This window comes from Xyrauchen texanus, chromosome 29 (genome assembly GCF_025860055.1).
Source record: "Xyrauchen texanus isolate HMW12.3.18 chromosome 29, RBS_HiC_50CHRs, whole genome shotgun sequence".
In the NCBI taxonomy this organism is placed as follows: Eukaryota; Metazoa; Chordata; class Actinopteri; order Cypriniformes; family Catostomidae; genus Xyrauchen; species Xyrauchen texanus.
This window is the reverse complement of record NC_068304.1, coordinates 16627782-16646257: the sequence shown is the minus strand read 5'-3', so window position 1 is coordinate 16646257 and position 18476 is coordinate 16627782. Positions and strand designations below refer to the sequence as shown.

The window sequence follows — 18476 nt, the reverse complement described above, 5'->3', positions numbered from 1 at the left end:
AGTTTCATTCTAATCCTGATTTTGCAGCACCACAGTGGAAAAAGAAACCGTAACCTTGTCAACTTTGTCAGATTGGTATATGTAACGGCTCGGACTGTACAGCATCACTGTGCCAAAACATTCAACAACAAAAAATACTACACTACGCATCTGTATATATGTTAGGTTATAACGCTCCTCTCCATCCTGCGGTAATTATTTGATACATTTACACTGCCATGTTTGATAGAAAATTTACATATATCATCTCTTTTTAATAAAATTCAGGTTACCCCCTGCTTTTCTCGGGCAGTATCAGTGCAAATGTATTGCACCAGTCAAACTGCAAGGAGTTTTCTGAATGAAGTGCAAATTATAATAAGACTAATTTACACAGGCATGTGTAGGAGGCATGTTTGCAAAGAAATGAATGAAAATGACTTCATTTAAATACTCAAAAATACTTTCAGTGGTATTTGTGCCTGCTTAAACTAGATTGCGGGTGGTTAGTGACTAAAATGCTGCTAAATAGTTTCCCTGTCATGGGCAGGTGTTGAAGGCAGTGAGTGGTTGGTTGAATGGAGCATCTGAGGCTGGTTGTGTGATCGAAAGGGGAAGGTTGCGGAAGTCAAGCATGTCCTGTCAGGGTGGGAGGCCAGAGGACTTTGGATACAGGAAGTCTCTGAATGCTTTCAGGATAGAGCTGTCAGCTGATCCCACAAGGGAAGGAAAGAGGATGCTGGCAGGTGTGTGTGTGTCTTTGTGTAGCATATCATCTTGACTGTAGCAGTGACGTCAGGAAGGTCTGTTAATGTGATAAAAAGGCCTTCATTTTTTAGCTAAACTACAGCTATGAACATAGTACTGAGCCATGTGTGTGTGTGTGTGTGTGTGTGTGTGTGTGTGTGTGTGTGTGTGTATTTTTCTTTAAGATTCATCTGTGTGTGTGCACACGTGATACAAAAACAACTCAGTTCAGGAACGGGTCTGTTATGTCTCAACGCCAGTAGCACTGAACCTGATTTGCCTTGCTAAAATGCCTCTGAGAAATGGATATGAGACATGCATGCTCTCGGACAAGAACAGTGAGTGCTGACAATGAACTTCATCTAGACACTATCGGATGGACCTGTGAGTCTGGTCCAAATGGAAGATACAGGGAATTTCTTTCAACATCTTTTCCTGAGTACAGCCCACCTAAGCAAGGATTTAGCTTGCTGACCTGTAGCCTTTCTTCTGTCACCTGCTTTGGCAGCTATTCAATCTGTCAGCATCCCACCCAATGTGCCAGATGGTGAAAAGTGCATCTTGACATTTACTTTGTATCAAAACATTATTATATTTGCTCCAGTTTCAAAGATGGTAAATTATAGGCTTTCGGGTTTTTATGTACTTTTTTATTTGATCGAAAAAGAGGCTTTCAAAGCAAATAATTTTTTTAAGAGTTCACTCACTCAAACATGTTTGTTGTTCCAAACCTGTATGGCTTTCTTTCTTCTGTGAACACAAAAAAGTTATTTATAGAAGAATATTCAGGCTGATCTCATCCATGAAAGTGTATGGCTGTCAAGCAAGGTTTTGAGTGAATAATGACTTAAATTTCAGTCTCTTCCTCACATAAAGCTTTAAATGGCATAAGAAGACTTGGAATATAGTGCATGAGTCATAAGGACTACTGTTACGATGCTTTTGTGTTGTTGTTGATTTTTTGTTCTTGACAGCCCCTAGTCTCTATCCACTTTCATTTCATGGAACAAAACTGCTCAGACATTCTGCTAAACTTCTCCTTTATTGTTTCACAGATGAAAGAACTTCATAAGGGTTTGCACCAATTTAGGAAGATGGCATACTTCATATTTTTGAGTGAACTAACCCTTTAAGCTGAATCTTCAAAATGTTGAAAAGTCGCCAAAAATCTGATTTTTTTGTTATGAGCTCTCTGTGTTTTTTTATTGTTGCGTCAGTAGTTTTAGCATGGCAGGTTATTGCTAGCCTCTCCCATTCTCTCCTGTAATAATGGCGTTTAGGAAACATGAGCATACAGGAAAGGCAGATACTGAGTTGAAGAATGGAGGGATATCCCTTTACCACATTCCCTCCTTTTCCCTTTGGATCAGGGTGGATGGAGAGATGGAGAGGTGCCGCAGTACTGTTCTTCTGGGCTGCTCCAATTTCTACTTGCATACACACAGAGAACACACACACATATTTATATTTGGTGCACAAAAACACCTAATAGACAGTGTGACATTTTAACAAAGCTAATAAATCTATATGCTAGTATTCTCTTAAAAATTGACAAAATTAATGTATACACAAGTATTTCACCGCTTGGAAAATGGACCAAAAATATTGATGACTCATCCTGCAATAAGCAGATTTTTGTCCAATAAAATGCTCTCTAGAATGAGAATGTCCCTCCCTCTGCAACTTACCAGCAAGTAGCAAATTATGGTTCATGGATGTTATGTAAAAGTGTATTGTCAATTTTATTTAAATGGACGAGGCCTTTAATATACTGTACCTATGTCCCACCCAAATATCCTGTTTCAATAGAATACATCACAACTGAAGGACTGAAAACTGTACACATCAAGCAATATCATGGGGCCTTTAAAACATCATAATTTTGGCATTTTGTTGTCTTTACCTCCTCTGAAACTTTAGAAAATCCTACTGAACATCGCATCAACAGATCTTTGATTTTCGCTTGCTCAAACTCTGTGAATGGAAACCTTGGCGCTTCTTGCCTTTGTGACCCACTGGCCTTTATTCAGCCAGGGCTAAATCTCATCAGATATGGCTGTGAGATTGGGAGAAATCTTGGCTGAGCTGGTTGTTTTAAGACCCAGACTGGACTTTACAGCTTAAAACCCCATTTTAATTACACTTGGCCAGAGAAGAAACTTAACACAGCTAAGTAATTATGTTCAAGGTCACCGAGTGAGTACTTCTTGATATATCAGAGCCATAGACTTTGGGAAGTGTACTGTTTGTGGTATTTGAAGCTATGTCTCTTGTGATTACTGTGCACTTTCCAGAATTTTCACTCACAAGGCTCATAGTTTTTTCTTTAATGGTCCTACCTTTGTGTTCCTGATTTGTCTGGCCCTTTTGTCAATTTTTTTATGTGTTTAAAATTTACATGTGAAAAACAAGATTGTCTTGTGTTTCCTAAGATTGAGTTTGCAGTATTCACCCTTAATGTTATGTGCCACACAATTTAGAACTTCAAAGAGTTCAGTCTTTATATTTATGTCTTAGTACAAGATATATTTTTCTTGTTGTCAGGTGCAACCAGGGATATCGGCTCAGCTTTGACCCGGATGTGCATGCGACACCGGAGCATCGAGGCCAAACTGCGGCACTTCACCAAGTGAGTGATCGACCTGACTATGGCGTGACTACTTTCATCCCTTGCACCCCGCCAGTTAGACGGCAGAGATAGGATTTTATGTTGGTGCCAAGCATTGATTTTCCACAACAGAGATGAGCAAACATCCATGGATCAAACAGCCTGCTTGAAGGCTTTAATGTGCTGTCTTCAGAGAGATAAAATTAGCTTGCAGACTAAAGTAGGTGCAAATAAGCGGATATAAACTGTATGCTGAATGCTGACCTTAAAGGAATAGTTCACCCCAAAATACAATTTTGTCATTATTATTAACTCATTCTCATGTTGTTTCAAACCTATGTGCGCTATATTCAAGTTTTCTAAAGCCATATGATTGCTTTAATTGAGGAATAGACTGAAATTTAAATTGTTAAAATGTTCTTTCTTTTGAATTATACAATGATGCTGGTTGCCACATTCTGACCCCTGGTTTTCTTTCTGTTGTTTCCCTCTTGCCCTGTTTGACTTAGTGCTCTTATGGAAAAAATGATCAGCCCACTCCAAGACAAGATAGAAGAGTGGAAGAAAACCACTGCCCTGCTTGATAAAGACCATGCCAAAGGTAGGATTGACTTATCATGGTAGTAAATAAGAAAACCATTTTGTACTCTGCAATACTAATGTCCTCTATTCACTCATCTTTCTGTTCACCAGAGTACAAACGCTCTAGGCAGGAGATCAAGAAGAAATCATCTGATACATTAAAGCTCCAGAAGAAAGCCAGAAAAGGTCTGTCTCTCTTTTCTCTGTGAACAGAATGATTTTCCCTCTCCCTGTCACTTCTCAATGATCAGAACCTCTGTGCATAGTTTTCAGAGGATTACTGCTCTCAGTAGAGAATTAATGAATTTGTGTCAGTGCTGGGCTCTTTCCCCCTCTTTTGCTTGCTGACTTCTGATGTAATGAGTAATTAGGTCAAAGAGAGATTAAAAGGTTCAAGAGTGGGGTCAAAAGGTCGCAGTAGCATGATTAGTACAGCATACATCATCAATGGAAGAAGCTAGGGGGTAGCAGTCATTTTAAAAGTGGGGTGGACACAGTAGGTGGCTCGCACAGACCTAACACTTACAGTGCAGTATTCATATGTTATAGTATATATTCATATATACAGTATCTCATAAAAGTGAGTTCACCCCTCAAATTATTTTAAATATTTGATTATATCTTTTCATGTGACAACACTGAAGAAATTACTGTTTGCTACAATGTAAAGTAGTGAGTGTACAGCTTGTATAACAGTGTAAATTTGCTGTCCCCTTAAAATAACTCAACACACAGCCATTAATGTCTAAACCGCTGGCACCCCTAAGTGAAAATGTCCAAGTATGATATGACTCCAGCCAGGTCTCCTAAGCAACCAAATTGGCCCTGTTGCTAGGTAGGAGAGAGTCACATGGGGCAACCTCCTCGTGGTCACTTTAATGTGGTTCTTGCTCTCGGTGTTGTGCGTGGATGCCGCAGAGAATAGCGTGAAGCCTCCACACGTGCCATGTCAACGCTGTAATGCGCTCAACAAGCCACGTGATAAGATTCGTGGATTGACGGCCTTAGACACGGAGGCAACTGAGATTCGTCCTCCACCACCCGGACTGAGGCGAGTCACTAAGCCACCACGAGGACTTAGAGCGCATTGGGAATTGTGCATTCCAAATTGCGGAGAAAAGGGGTGAAAATCCACCAAAAAATAATAAGTGATATACACTGGTGGCCAAAAGTTTGGAATAATGTACAGGTTTTGTTGTTTCAGAAGGAAATTGGTACTTTAATTCATCAAAGTTGCATTTGACTGATCACAAAGTATAGTCAGGACATTACTGATGTAAAAAACAGCCCCATCACTATTTGAAAAAAGTCATTTTGATCAAATCTAGACAGGCCCCATTTCCAGCAGACATCACTCCAACACCTTATCCTTGAGTAATCATGCTCAATTGCTAATTTGGAACTAGAAAATCACTTGCCATTATATCAAACGCAGTTGAAAGCTATTTGGTTAAATTAAGCTTAACATTGTCTTTGTGTTTGTTTTTGAGATGCTACAGTATTCAATAGACTGGCATGTCTTAAGGTCAATATTAGGTCAATTGATGTCAGTCAATCATTGTTTTGAGTAACAAAGGCTATACAGTGCTTGAAATTGCCAAAAGAAATGTATGATTTCATACAAAGGTGTACACTACAGTCTTCATAGACAAAGGACATCTGCTCTAATAAGGACAGATATAGATGTGGAAGGCCAGGTGTACAACTAAACCAGAGGATAAGTACATCAGAGTCTCTAGTTTGAGAAATAGACACCTCACATGTCCTCAGCTGACAGCTTCATTGAATTCTACCCGCTCAACACCAGTTTCATGTACACCAGTAAAGAGAAGGCCTCTTTAAGGTGCAGGTCTTATGGGAAGAACTGCAAAGAAAAAGCCACTTTTGAAACAGAAAAACAAAAAGAAAAGGTTAGAGTGGGCAAAGAAACACAGACATTGGACAACAGATAATTGGAAAAGAGTGTTATGGATCTTAACCCCATTGAGCTTTTGTGGGATCAGCTAGATTGTAAGGTGCGTGAGATGTCATTGCTGCACATGGAGGGTTTTTTTATGAGAACTCTTTGAAGAAGTTTAAGAAGTTCTCAAAAAACATTTTTAATTGTAATAGTAATTTTTCCCTTTATTAATGTCCTGACTATACAGTGTGATCAGTTGAATGCCACTTTGGTGAATAAAAGTACCATTTTAATATTTTAAAGATTCAAGTATTGCAAAATAATTGCAAGTTTTTGCTAAATTAGCTGCAAAAATAAATGGCATCTTGTGGAGCATTTCGGTTTTACTCATGACAATAAAAGACTGAGCACAAACTGGTCCTGAATAAATAATTTAATCAATTACAATAAAAAATTTTTCTCTGTGCTTGTGTATTGTGGGATTTAACTTTATCCAAGTGGCTGGAGTGTTTTGACTACGTTCACCAAAATTCATTCAGATCCATTTAATGATTCAGAGACCATTTCTGGTGATGCCTGAAGGTGGTGACAAATTAGTGTCTTATGTGAAATGAGTTAGTTACTGAATCAACGATCAAAAGAAACATTTCATCCTTTAAATGTGTATGACTAGAGACCTACAAAGAGAATTTAGTAGAGGATTTAAGCATTATAAGAACAAAGCAAATCTATCATTTCCCTACAGTTTGTGAGCTGCTGAGCATGAATTTAATCAAAAGACAACAATAATAGTCTTATAATAATTATGAGTTTCAATAAAGTCTGTATGTTTTCATAAAAAAGTGTGTCTACATATCTGTTGACTTCAGTGAGTGTGTTCTAAGAACACAGCAGATCTATCTTTTTCCTACAGTTTGTCGACTGCACACCAACATAGAGGCAAATAACAGGAGCTGAAATGACAAATAGTTTTACATATTTAACATATCTAGTAATCTGCTTAAATTAGCAAAAACAACCAATAAAACTATTACCTCACAATGTAAAAAGCATAACTTAATGAAGACTCATGCGCTGATATAATCTCCACATAATGTGTTTAAAAGAAGGATTGTCCTTTGTTTATTTTTTTCTCAGTGCATTTCATGTAATGCTGCCAATCAAGAACGATATGCCAAATAACAACTCTCATTTGTGTGTTCCTCATCTTTAGATTATTACATAAATGCCGATAAAAAACATGGATAAATGAGCATTATTGAAAGCAACTTTGTAGAAACGAACAGCGTCACATTGATTTAACTGTCTGACTGACGGTCTATTACATAAAGGTCATTTAGGCACATGAAACTCAACTGTGATTGACTGGATGGTCACTTAATCAGACCAAAGTAACAAAATACAAAGAATACTGTATACAAATCCACCATTTGGACTCTGTATGGGTTTAGCTTGGAAAAGTGCAGGGGACAAAAATAGTTTTTTTAAAGAGTGTGGGGGATGTGGCTGCTACGCTCCTCCAGGGGAAGAAGGCTTTTATTATAATCATTCACTTATATAGGGGTCATATTATGAGAAATTCAATTTTCCTTGATATTTTGACATTAAGGAGTTCATTGTACTGTGAAAATATTTTGTAACTTTCATAACTCAAAACCTTCTTCTGAAGAGCTGAAAATGTGGCTTGTTCTTAAGTCATCTTATTTCCAACCTCAGAAACCTGAAATATGAACCCTCCCATATTTACTGCACATGTCAATGAAGGGCTCCAGACTATGTTTTCACACCCCTTTAAGAATTTATACAAATACAAGAGAGGAAATATATTTTTTAATTAGTATTTAGTCCTGCCCTTCAGAATCTACAAAACAGATATTTACATAAAGTATAGTATGCATATAGTAGTATGTTGCCTTCTTGAGCATCAATTAATGTTTGCGTCTTGTGTAATAGTTGTGTATGGGTCCCTTAATTGTCCTAATTTTCAAAAGCTGGATCTCACATAATAAATAAATAATTTATATTTTATTATATTAATATATACAGTATATATATATATATATATATATATATATATATATATATATATATATATATATATATATATATACACACACACTGTATCGGTGACAGTAAAGAAAAACTAAGATTTTAAGCATTATATATATATATATATATATATATATATATATATATATATATATATATATAATGCTTAAAATCTTAGTTTTTCTTTACTGTGACCGAATGGCCCACACACATGTGTCTCCATCCATCCATCCATCCATCGTCAACCGCTTATCCTGTGTACAGGGTCGCGGGGGGCTGGAGCCTATCCCAGCTAACATTGGGCGAAAGGCGGGGGACACCCTGGACAGGTCGCCAGTCCATCGCAGGGCCCACATGTGTCTCCTACTTTTGAAATGACTGCCCTTCCAGTTGTGAATTGATTTACTGAGAAAGTGACTCTGATTCAAACTGCTAACCTGAGCCCCTGAGTTCAAACCCTGAGCTCTTTTAAAAGTAGGAAATAAAATTGAAATAAAAGACCCAGTTCAAAAGAGTCGTTTGTTCATGACATGGACATCATGGCTTGTGCTGAGTTTGTTGCTGTATGCAAGCTCATCTCAACAGAAAGAGTAAAAGGTGGCACGATGCACACTAGTGTGCGCTCTAAAAATGTATTCAATAACTCACAAGATGATATCTGATGAAACTACATAGAATGTAGCAATGGTGACTAGATTTTAAATGATCGTCATGACCATTTTACTCTCAGTCTGGAACCCTGCGTCAATGACACCTATTCTATCAACTTGGTGCAGATTGTTTTATTATCATTCCACAATATGATGCAAGCTTTGCAAAGAGTCTGTTATAAAAGGGCAAATACATATTTTACACAGATCTAGTAATCTGCTTAAATTGCACTCAACAGAAAACCCACAGCTTGAGTATGAGCATGTCACTCATTTCCCATCTGATTAGGGCATTAACACAATCTTAAAGACACAGGAGCAAATATAAAAAGGTCCTGTTTAATTCTAAGGTTCAGAAAGAGGGGGGAAAACAGTCATGATAAACTAAATTATGACCTAAAAATGGCCTTCCATTATAAGTGGACCACAGGGGGAAAATGTATTATCTGACCCCTTAAAGATAAAATGTAATTGTAACAAAAGTAACTGAATTAGTAAAAAGCAGGTTATAAAAATAATTTATGTGTGAACCTTCTGCTGATAACAAACTTGCTTGCAAATCCTGCATAGGCCTTATTCAGAGTAGTGGCATGTTACATTTTTTAATGGGAATGAAAACAAGCCAATGAGGGATATACTTACAGTCTCTTCAATATCATGAACTGTTTAAAGCTGTATAAAGGCCCTAGATCATATCTAATTTCTCACCGTTTCATCAGTGGAACAATCAAAATCAATTTAAACAACACAACAAATTGAAGAGACTATATGTCTATATGGAATTTCATTTCCATAAAGCAAATTAATATTGTTCTTCTCTAAATCAGGTCCATTCCCTCACACCTTTGCAATCTCTTCATCGCAATGTTCTTTTTTCTCTCTCTCTCTCTCTCTCTCTCTCTCATCTCTCTCTCTCTCTCATCTCTCTCTCTCTCTCTCTCTCTATGATTCACTTGGTTTCTGCTTATAAACCGTAGAACTACCAGGTATGTAGCAAGTTCCTTCACCATGTTCACCATGATTAGCATGACTTGCCAACTAACATTCATTTCATTTCATCAGAGACGTTTTGTGTGTTTCATGGGAATGTTTTAGTGTCCTTGGGAAACACTGCAATCAAACCCATTGTCCACACAGTGTGCTCATCTCATTGTCATTCTTTACATCAGACATTACATGCATCTGTGTTGTGAAAGTAAATCACAATGTACAATCACACTTTATTTTCATTATGATTGGGAAAGTTTCCTTGCTGGTTGCTGTTTTGACATTATACACCCTTGTCTGTCTGTGGTTGTGCTGACCCTGGGACATGTGTGTGCTCATCAAAAATGTCAGGTGTCACATAATAGCTAAAATGTGCATTTTCAGTTCAAAATCCAGTTAGTGCATCTTGCCACACATGATAAGTTTGGCTATGGCCCTGTTCCAAATGCACAAGCAGTTGCATGTTGTATTTGCGTACTTGCGATGGTCATCGTTTACATGTGTCTGTCAAGTACAGTACATGAGACCATAATGTGTCCGTTCAGTGTTGGGTAAGTTACTCAAAAAAGTCATCAATACAGATTACTAAATTACTTCTACACATATTATTTAGCTGATTATGCCATGGAAAAATAATCACAATACTAATTACTCAATAAATTCAAAATATTCTATATTTCCTCCTTGTTCATTGATGTTTGCAAATCATACACTGAGCACCACGCATTTCTACCTCACAGTGACTCAGTATGGGGGCTAGCCTTTCAGCTCTCACGGAAATGCAAATAGACTTACGCATGAGTGTAATTCATGTTTTAAATAATGATATACAGTATATATATATATATATATTGCATAAAAAGAAATTATTTTATTTTAGTAATATGTCTAACCCAAGTAATGTAATTATAACATAACTGAAAGTCAGTAACTGATTACAAGTATTTAAAATGTAACTGCTTTTCCACTTAAAGTTATTAGATTATAGTAACACATTACTTTGTTATCGCATTACAACCAACACTGGACTACTACCAGACAGTCGATGGGGCATTATGTAAACAAAGTGTGGACTCTGAGGATCATCGCAAGGGCTTAGAGTGGCATTTGGGCCAGGGCCATAATTTTCCATATCCATATTGAATATCCCTTCCGCATCGCTATTATTTCCTTTTATTTCTCTTCTCTCTCACTGTATCTCTCTCATTCTTTTCCTCTCAGGCCGTGGAGGTCTGCAGCCTCAGCTGGACAGTGCCATGCAGGATGTAAGTGACATGTACCTGTTGATGGAGGAGACTGAAAAGCAGGCGGTGCGCCGAGCGCTTCTGGAGGAAAGGGGGCGATATTGCACCTTCATCAACTTTCTGCAGCCTGTGGTGGTGAGAATGGGAGGTTCTTGGTCAAAGGTGGAATCTTGGTACAATTTGGAATCTAGTGGAAAGCAAAGGCTATGTTTAAAATAGCATGCTTTCATATTACTTTTACTGCAGTATTTAATACATTTACTAAGCACATACTTTGAATACTGTACACATGTAAAACTGAATCTAAACTGTATGAATGGAAAACTTTTGCCATTACCTGCAATCTATAACAGAGAACCTTACTCTGGAAGGAATACTGTATCCTTCAATGTAATGCACTCGTTTTTGACCTTCCATGACCATTTGAGAAATGAACTGAATGAAGTTAAAGGGTAACTAAACCCTAAACCAACTTTTTTTAGTTAATGATCTGTAAGCATGGGGCTTTATTAGTACTGGTCATTGATTCAAGTCATTTTTTTGACATTTGTGTATAAAGTGTTTTAATTCTACAATATATGGCGTAAAAACGTCTGAGTGCTGCCCTCTTCAAGTTGAACGGTGGCTACTGCAGTTGAATTTTCCTATTGGCTGTTGTGGTACTTCGTGACGTAAGCGGTGACAGCTGACGTAAGCAGGTTCCAGCTCACCATGCCAGATTCATGTACATGTCGTCTTGCGACCGTGTGAGGAATAATAATAACATAGAGTCTGACAGCAGCTGTCAATTAATCCGTCACTACGAGTCTCAGGTGCCCCCCCCCCCTCGCTCAGCCCCGCACTCGGTTCGTTCCCTCTATCCCCGCCGGGGTCTGCCCACTTTTCCAGCATTTTCAAATATTTCTAGTGGGTGGAGTCAGACTCTGAGCAGGTGTTTAGTTACCCTTTAAATAAACTGCTGAAATCTCTTTCTTTAATTATTTTTCGATTGGACTGACAAGATATTATTTAAACAGAAATTAATTTAAAAAAGCAAAATAACATGTTTTGTACATTGAAGTGTATCAACCTGATGATATATTTCCTCTTTCTCAGAATGGTGAGATTGCTATGCTGGGAGAAGCCACTCATCTCCAAACAATTATTGATGACCTCACTGTGTTGACCACAGACCCACATAAACTACCAGAGGCCAGTGAACAGGTGCTTACACCACACAGTGTAGCCTAAAACCACCTAGAAAACATAGTTGGTTCTTGAAGTGATCATTTGATTTCTTCCATTAGGTGATATTGGATCTTAAGGGTTCTGACTACAACTGGTCATACCAGACTCCACCTTCTTCTCCCAGTAGTATTGGCTCCAGAAAGAGCAGCCTTTGCAGGTGCTTACCTTTTAAGTCTTTCTAAACAGTGCAATTTGTCAAATTTGATGACTGTTGTAAAGATGTGAACTGTTTTCCTCAACAATTCCCTATTCTCCTTTAGATGTGCTTATTCAGTTATTACTTAGTTTTCATTGTATTTTTTTTGTGTATGTTGTGAGAATAAAGCTTCTTTGTTTTTCTTTTAGTTTGGTGCATCTGCCACCTGGTGGCGCTCATCGCCTGAGCAGCGTCTCCTCTCATGATTCAGGATTTGTCTCTCAGGATGCGAATGTGCCCTCCAAACCTCCCTCCCCTATGCCAAGCCAGGTCATTAGCCAATTCATCTGCTGGTAGTTTACTCGTGTCTTTTGCTCGTCTGTTTTGTTCTAAAGCTTTTGCACTCTCTCTGTTGAACAGAAATCATCCAGTTCTGCATCCTCTGAGGCTTCAGAAACTTGTCATTCATTCAGTGATTGTGGCTCTCCCACAATAGTAAGTATTCTTTTTCATTTGTTTTTACCCTTTCATACATGATTTCCTCATGTGAGAACAGTAAGAGTCAACGCAACATACAAATTGCCCCTGTTTACCTCCTTAAAGGAATAGTTCACACAAAAATGAAAATTCTCTCATCATTTACTCAGCCTCATGCCATCCCAGATATGTATGACTTTCTTTCTTCTGTAGAACACAAACGAAGATTTGTAGAAGAACATATCAGCTCTGTAGGTCCATACAATGCAAGTGAATGGTGACCAGACATTTGTAGCTCCACAAATCACATAAAGCCAATATAAAAGTAATCCATATAACTCAAACAGTGTTTAAATCCATGTCTTCAGAAGTGATATGATAGCGAGTGTGAGAAACAGATCACAAGTGATGTCATTTTTTACTCTAAATCTCCACTTTCAAATTAATTTTCAGATGTGAAGGTGAAAATAAACAGGCAACACATGTGACTTTCTGATGTAAAAGTGAAAGTGGAGTTTTAGAGTAAAATTAGTTTTTTCTCACCCACACCTATTATATAGCTTCTGAAGACATGAATTTAACCACTGGTTAGGTTGGATTCATTTTATGTTTCCTTTATGTGATATTTGGAGCTTCAAAGGTCTGGCCAACATTCACTTTCATTTTATGGACCTACAGAGCTAAAATATTCTTCTAAAAATCTTCATTTGTGTTCTGCTGAAGAAAGAAAGTCATACAAATCAAACTTAAATATTGATCTACTTTTTTATTTATTCTTGCATGAAAGGGTTAAGTGTGCGATCCAAATTATTTTGTATATGATAATTCTGTTTTTGGTGAGAGGTTTTCTTTAAAGCCTTTGTGTTGTGATACTTCCAATTTTGATTGGGCCATCCTGTCATTCCGTTTCTGCAGTTCGGCTCATCCTTTGCTACCTTTCGCCCTGCTCACTGTTTTAATGACTCCATCAGGCCTCACTCTTACATACTTCCTGCGTCCCCTTCTTATAACCAATCCCCAGGATCAAACTCCCCTTCACCCACATCAAAGGTTTCTTACTGGAAGGTTTGTTTTTCATTTTGACCATTTGGTCACCCTTTGTTTACTTTATTATTCTCTGTTATTCCTTGCAAAACATTATTAATTTGAGTTTGTTTATTTTATCTCATCCCATTTCATTTCTGTATTATCCGCTTTCCCTTATGAGCTTACATCCGGCTCAGGTTTCTTTGTTATTTTTACTAATTTGTTAGATTAAAATTCCACATACTCCTCCAAATAAAACTTGTAAAATATATAAAGCTGCTGATCTATACACAGGCTATTTTCTATTCTGGTTATATTTCCATTATTCTGAAGACAATTTCCTCTTGCAGCAGGACTGGTCAAAGGCAGGTCACTATGAGCAGACAGTTGCTACCCAGCAGCCCAGGACTGAGGCTGCAGAGCCCTCTGTTGGTATGGGAGGGAATGGAATGATTCGCCCTGAGGATCCATACAGGGTCAGAATGATTTCTAAAGACATCAATGCCAAGGTACCTAGAAAATTATTTATTTGGTAGGAATCTATTGACCTTTAGACTCTAACCTAACCTAACCTAACCTAAATAGTTTATTTATGGTTACATTTGTGCCATATTTAAATCAGCAAAATTCACAAAATCACCAACATTCGGTACATCACAAACACACAAATATTTAAGTATGTTTAGCTTTATTGCATACAAACACTAGACATTGCAGGAATGCATCGCTGACCCTATGGGGCAAGTGACAGTTCTGTTTACTGGCCTGAAACTCCCTCACACTGGCTCCGTGCCATCCTTACTATTGAGACTGGGTTCAGAAAGAGCCATTTTGTCAATGAAATGGTCCTCTATTTTTCTGCCTTTTTTATTAGATATATAAATATAATATATTTTTTAATTATTAAATATAATTTAACCATTTGCCTGCCTCTGTCTCTCATTCTATCTGTTTCTCTTAGCATGGGAAGCCGATGTCATCCGCTGCTAGTGAGCTGGCCATGGTTTTGACTCGTGGGTTGAGTGTAGAACAGCAGCAGAAGAGCAGCTGTGACTCTCTGCAGTACTCCAGTGGATACAGTACACAGAACACTACTCCATCCTGTTCAGAAGACACTATCCCCTCACAGGGTAAACTACAATGACAAACATAAGCACATATATACTGTACGCACCCTAAATAGTTGTGAGTTTTGCCCGTATAGGAACAGAAATTGAAATACTTGTCTGTCTCCTTTCGAGAAAAAATATATATATTTACACACTAAAAGACTGACAACTACACATATATGCTCTGTTTCCAAAGATAGTAAGCTGTCTACTCCCTTCATGCAATAAGTAGTTGCCTTGAAGGGATAGTTTACCCAAAAATGAAACTTCTCTCATCATTTATTGACAGTCATGCCATCCCAGATGTGTATGACTTTCTTTCTTCTTCAGAACACAAATTTATATTTTTAAAAGAATTGTTCAGCTCTGTAGGTCCATATAATGCAAGTGAATGGTGAACAAACCTTTTAAGCTAAATAAAACCTTAAAGGCAGCATAAACACAATCCATATGATTACAGTTGTTAAATCCATGTCTTCTGAAGCGATCTAATAGGTTTTGGGTGAGAACAGGCCAAAATACTTGCATTGCATGGACCCACAGAGCTGAGATAGTCTTCTTAAAATCTTAATTTGTGTTCTGCAGAAGAAAGAAAGTCATATATGTCTTGGATTGCATGAGGGTGAGTAAATGATGATTTTTTTTCAATTTTCATTTGTGGGTAAACTATTCCTTTAAGCATCCTAACTAAAATTGAACCTAAAAAGTGACTGATTTGGAATGCTCTACTTAGGCAGCAACTCTTTTCTTCATACAAATAACACTTTTTACATGTAGTGAATGTAAGATTTGACTCACAATTAATTTTTTGTTAGAATCTAGCATTAGCACGTTGCTAAGCACGTTGCTAAGCTAAAGATGTGAAACATACTACTCCATTGAAATAGTGCTTTAGATATACTATTTAGGCAAGTATGAATATTTGGATGCAGGGTTTCTCTCAATTGTTCGACATCTTGGATGGAGTTTTTCACTGAGCTCGTTGCAATGCATTATGTAATCGCCTTCTCCTCAAAGGATACATGCAGTGCTGCCTTATAAGTTGGCGAGAAGAAAGCCTGAAAATGCTGTCCTCATTGGTGCATTACTATATACACTCGATTTTGGAACAGAGACACAATTTCATAAATGTATCATCTGTATTCGAAGGACACATTGTCTGTAATGATAAAAGATTAAAGAACACAGACAAAGAGGATACGTTTTTTGAAAAACCCACATAGTTTAATGTCATCCTCTCATCCCCCACTTTCTTTGCAGGATATGAATATGATTGTTACTCTATGAATGGGGATGCTGATAACGACTCACAGACTGACTTTGACAAATCCTGCACAGTCCCTCGCCATAGTAACTTGGCTCAGAACTACAGACGTATGATCCAGTCCAAGAGACCTGCCAGCACTGCTGGACTGCATGGAGGATTGGGTGCCCAGGGTGCCACCTCAACCAAAGGAGGAGGAAGTGGAAGTGGTGCCATATCTTCAGGAACAGCCACCATTCGCAGAACCCCTTCTTCTAAAACAAATGTGAGACGCACTCCTTCCAGTGTGGGTCCAATCCCAATTCGACCACCTATTGTCCCTGTAAAGACCCCCACTGTCCCGGACTCACCTGGATTTCCTAGCCCTCCCCCGGAGCACAATGGAAGTGAAGAAAGCTTGTACAATGACGACTCATTGGAAATTCTAGAGTACAAGGCCTCTCCCAAGCGAATGAGTCTGCCTAATCCATCTTGGGGTGCTGGAGGTGGGCAAGAGAGGAGCATCTATGCCCAGCAACCTGGAGCTATGGGCTTCAGCTCTGAAGAAGACCAGATATTAGCGGCCAACCGCCACAGTCTGGTGGAGAAGATTGGAGAGCTGGTTGCTAATGCTCATGCTCTTGGTGAGGGCCAGTATCCATTACTTACAGACCCCCAGCCCAACCAGGACAACCATCAGGATCAAGAGCCCGGCCAGAATGGAGCAGACATGCTGAAGACCATCCGCAGAGGGGTGCGTCTCAGAAAAGCGGTCTGCAATGACAGATCGGCTCCCAGGATCATGCGATAGCCTAATACTGCTTATACAGCCAGGTTTATTCCTACAGACTCTGCAAATAAAGAGTAACGCTATATAATGTAAAAATATGACAAGATGGTGATTTTTTTTTTATAAATACAGTGTTAAAATCTGGCATTTAACCCATGAAAAGCCAGTATTGATGTTACATGTTGAGTGTATATGGACACTATACCCTTGTGGACTGTTGTTATTGTAGGTATATTCAACAGAGTTGGACTGATATCTTGATGACGGGCATATTATGATGGAAATCTTATGACCTGAAGGATGAGAATGTAAAGTTTTAAAATGTGTATTAACATGCTAGTTACACCAGTAGTTTCTTTTTGGAGTCTCAATTTGTTATGACTATGTTCTTCATTGTGATACTTCTATGTAACTGCTATGTTAAGAGGTTCTTGAGAAATTTCTCTTCTTGCGTGTAACTGTTCAAAACCAAAGTCTTGTTCTTAACTGAATAGCTGTTGGAAAAAGCACAAAATGGCTTATACCGCAGCACAGTCTCAGATGGACCACACAATCAAATCACCGCACATGCTGTAAACTGCCAAATAAAGCACATCGGTTGTACTAGACCAGAGTATAGAGATTTATTTTTTACACAAAAGTTGTATTTCTGCATGTTCAGAAACCAAAATTCACTTTGTAAAATGTGCTATCAACTGTTATTCAATACATTTAGGAATTGTCCAGCAGAGGGGGTTAGTTGCTTAATATATACAGCAGAGACGCTATTGTACAACAATGCACCCCTTATTTTCACTATTAGGGTCTCGAGAAACCTGTCAAGAACTTGTCCTAGACATATATTCAATGTACTACATATACAAATTATACTATATACAATATACTATTGTAATACTGTACTAATCACTATTGAGAATAACAAACTATTGTAATACTGTACTAATCACTATTGAGAATAACAAACTATTGTAATACTGTACTAATCACTATTGAGAATAACAAACTATTGTAATACTGTACTAATCACTATTGAGAATAACAAACTATTGTAATACTGTACTAATAACTATTGAGAATTCACAAAAGTAAAATGTCCAGACATGGGTAATTAAAGTTTATTAACATGCTTAACTGTCATGAAAATAATGTCACAATGCCATGTTTTCATAATGGTACTAATAATATATTCTAATTGGTCTTTTGATTTTCGGGTGATGTGACCAGGATATTTTACTATAGTTAATAAGGACTACAATAATACCAGCAAAGTGTATTTACTAAATACATATAATGTACATGTTTTTTGGAAACTATACCATGGTACCAATATGTTGTTAGCATTCTACTATGATAGATATGATAGGTTATTTTATGTCTTGTAGAACCATGTCAATAGGATGGTTGGCTTATTTAAACATGACTATCATACAGTATAATATACTGTATATCAAAAGTACCATTATATTGCCATCTAAAACCATTACATCACCATAGTACCACCATGTAAGTGTCATATTCAGCACTTCCTTGTGTTACCTTGAGGACACAATGCAGGATATTGATATTGCATTATATTACCTCAGGGATAGTTCACGTAAAATTTAAAATTCTCTCATAATTTACTCACCCTCATGCCATCCCAAATGTGTATTTTCTTTCTTCAAATTAACAAGAACCAAATTTTGTTGAAAAAATATTTCAGCTCTGTTGGTCCATGCAAGT

The 18476-nt window shown here is 37.7% G+C and overlaps 1 protein-coding gene across 3 annotated transcripts in view; it reads left to right on the top strand.

The window, feature by feature from the left end:
* LOC127622982 (protein MTSS 2-like) overlaps positions 1 to 17647 on the top strand; it is a 33377-nt gene extending 15730 nt beyond the window's left edge. Inside the window, exons 4-15 of one of the 3 annotated variants that reach the window (XM_052097203.1) lie at positions 3271 to 3355; positions 3844 to 3935; positions 4028 to 4102; positions 10724 to 10881; positions 11842 to 11949; positions 12033 to 12130; positions 12319 to 12439; positions 12530 to 12604; positions 13502 to 13651; positions 13966 to 14121; positions 14574 to 14742; positions 15982 to 17647. In XM_052097203.1, coding sequence (XP_051953163.1) covers positions 3271 to 3355; positions 3844 to 3935; positions 4028 to 4102; positions 10724 to 10881; positions 11842 to 11949; positions 12033 to 12130; positions 12319 to 12439; positions 12530 to 12604; positions 13502 to 13651; positions 13966 to 14121; positions 14574 to 14742; positions 15982 to 16775 — 2081 coding nt within the window. In that variant the 3' untranslated portion in view covers positions 16776 to 17647. Of the gene's footprint in view, positions 1 to 3270; positions 3356 to 3843; positions 3936 to 4027; positions 4103 to 10723; positions 10882 to 11841; positions 11950 to 12032; positions 12131 to 12318; positions 12440 to 12529; positions 12605 to 13501; positions 13652 to 13962; positions 14122 to 14573; positions 14743 to 15981 lie in introns of all 3 variants that reach the window. The other 2 variants (XM_052097202.1, XM_052097204.1) reach the window with 2 other exon arrangements.
* Positions 17648 to 18476: the final 829 nt, after the last annotated feature.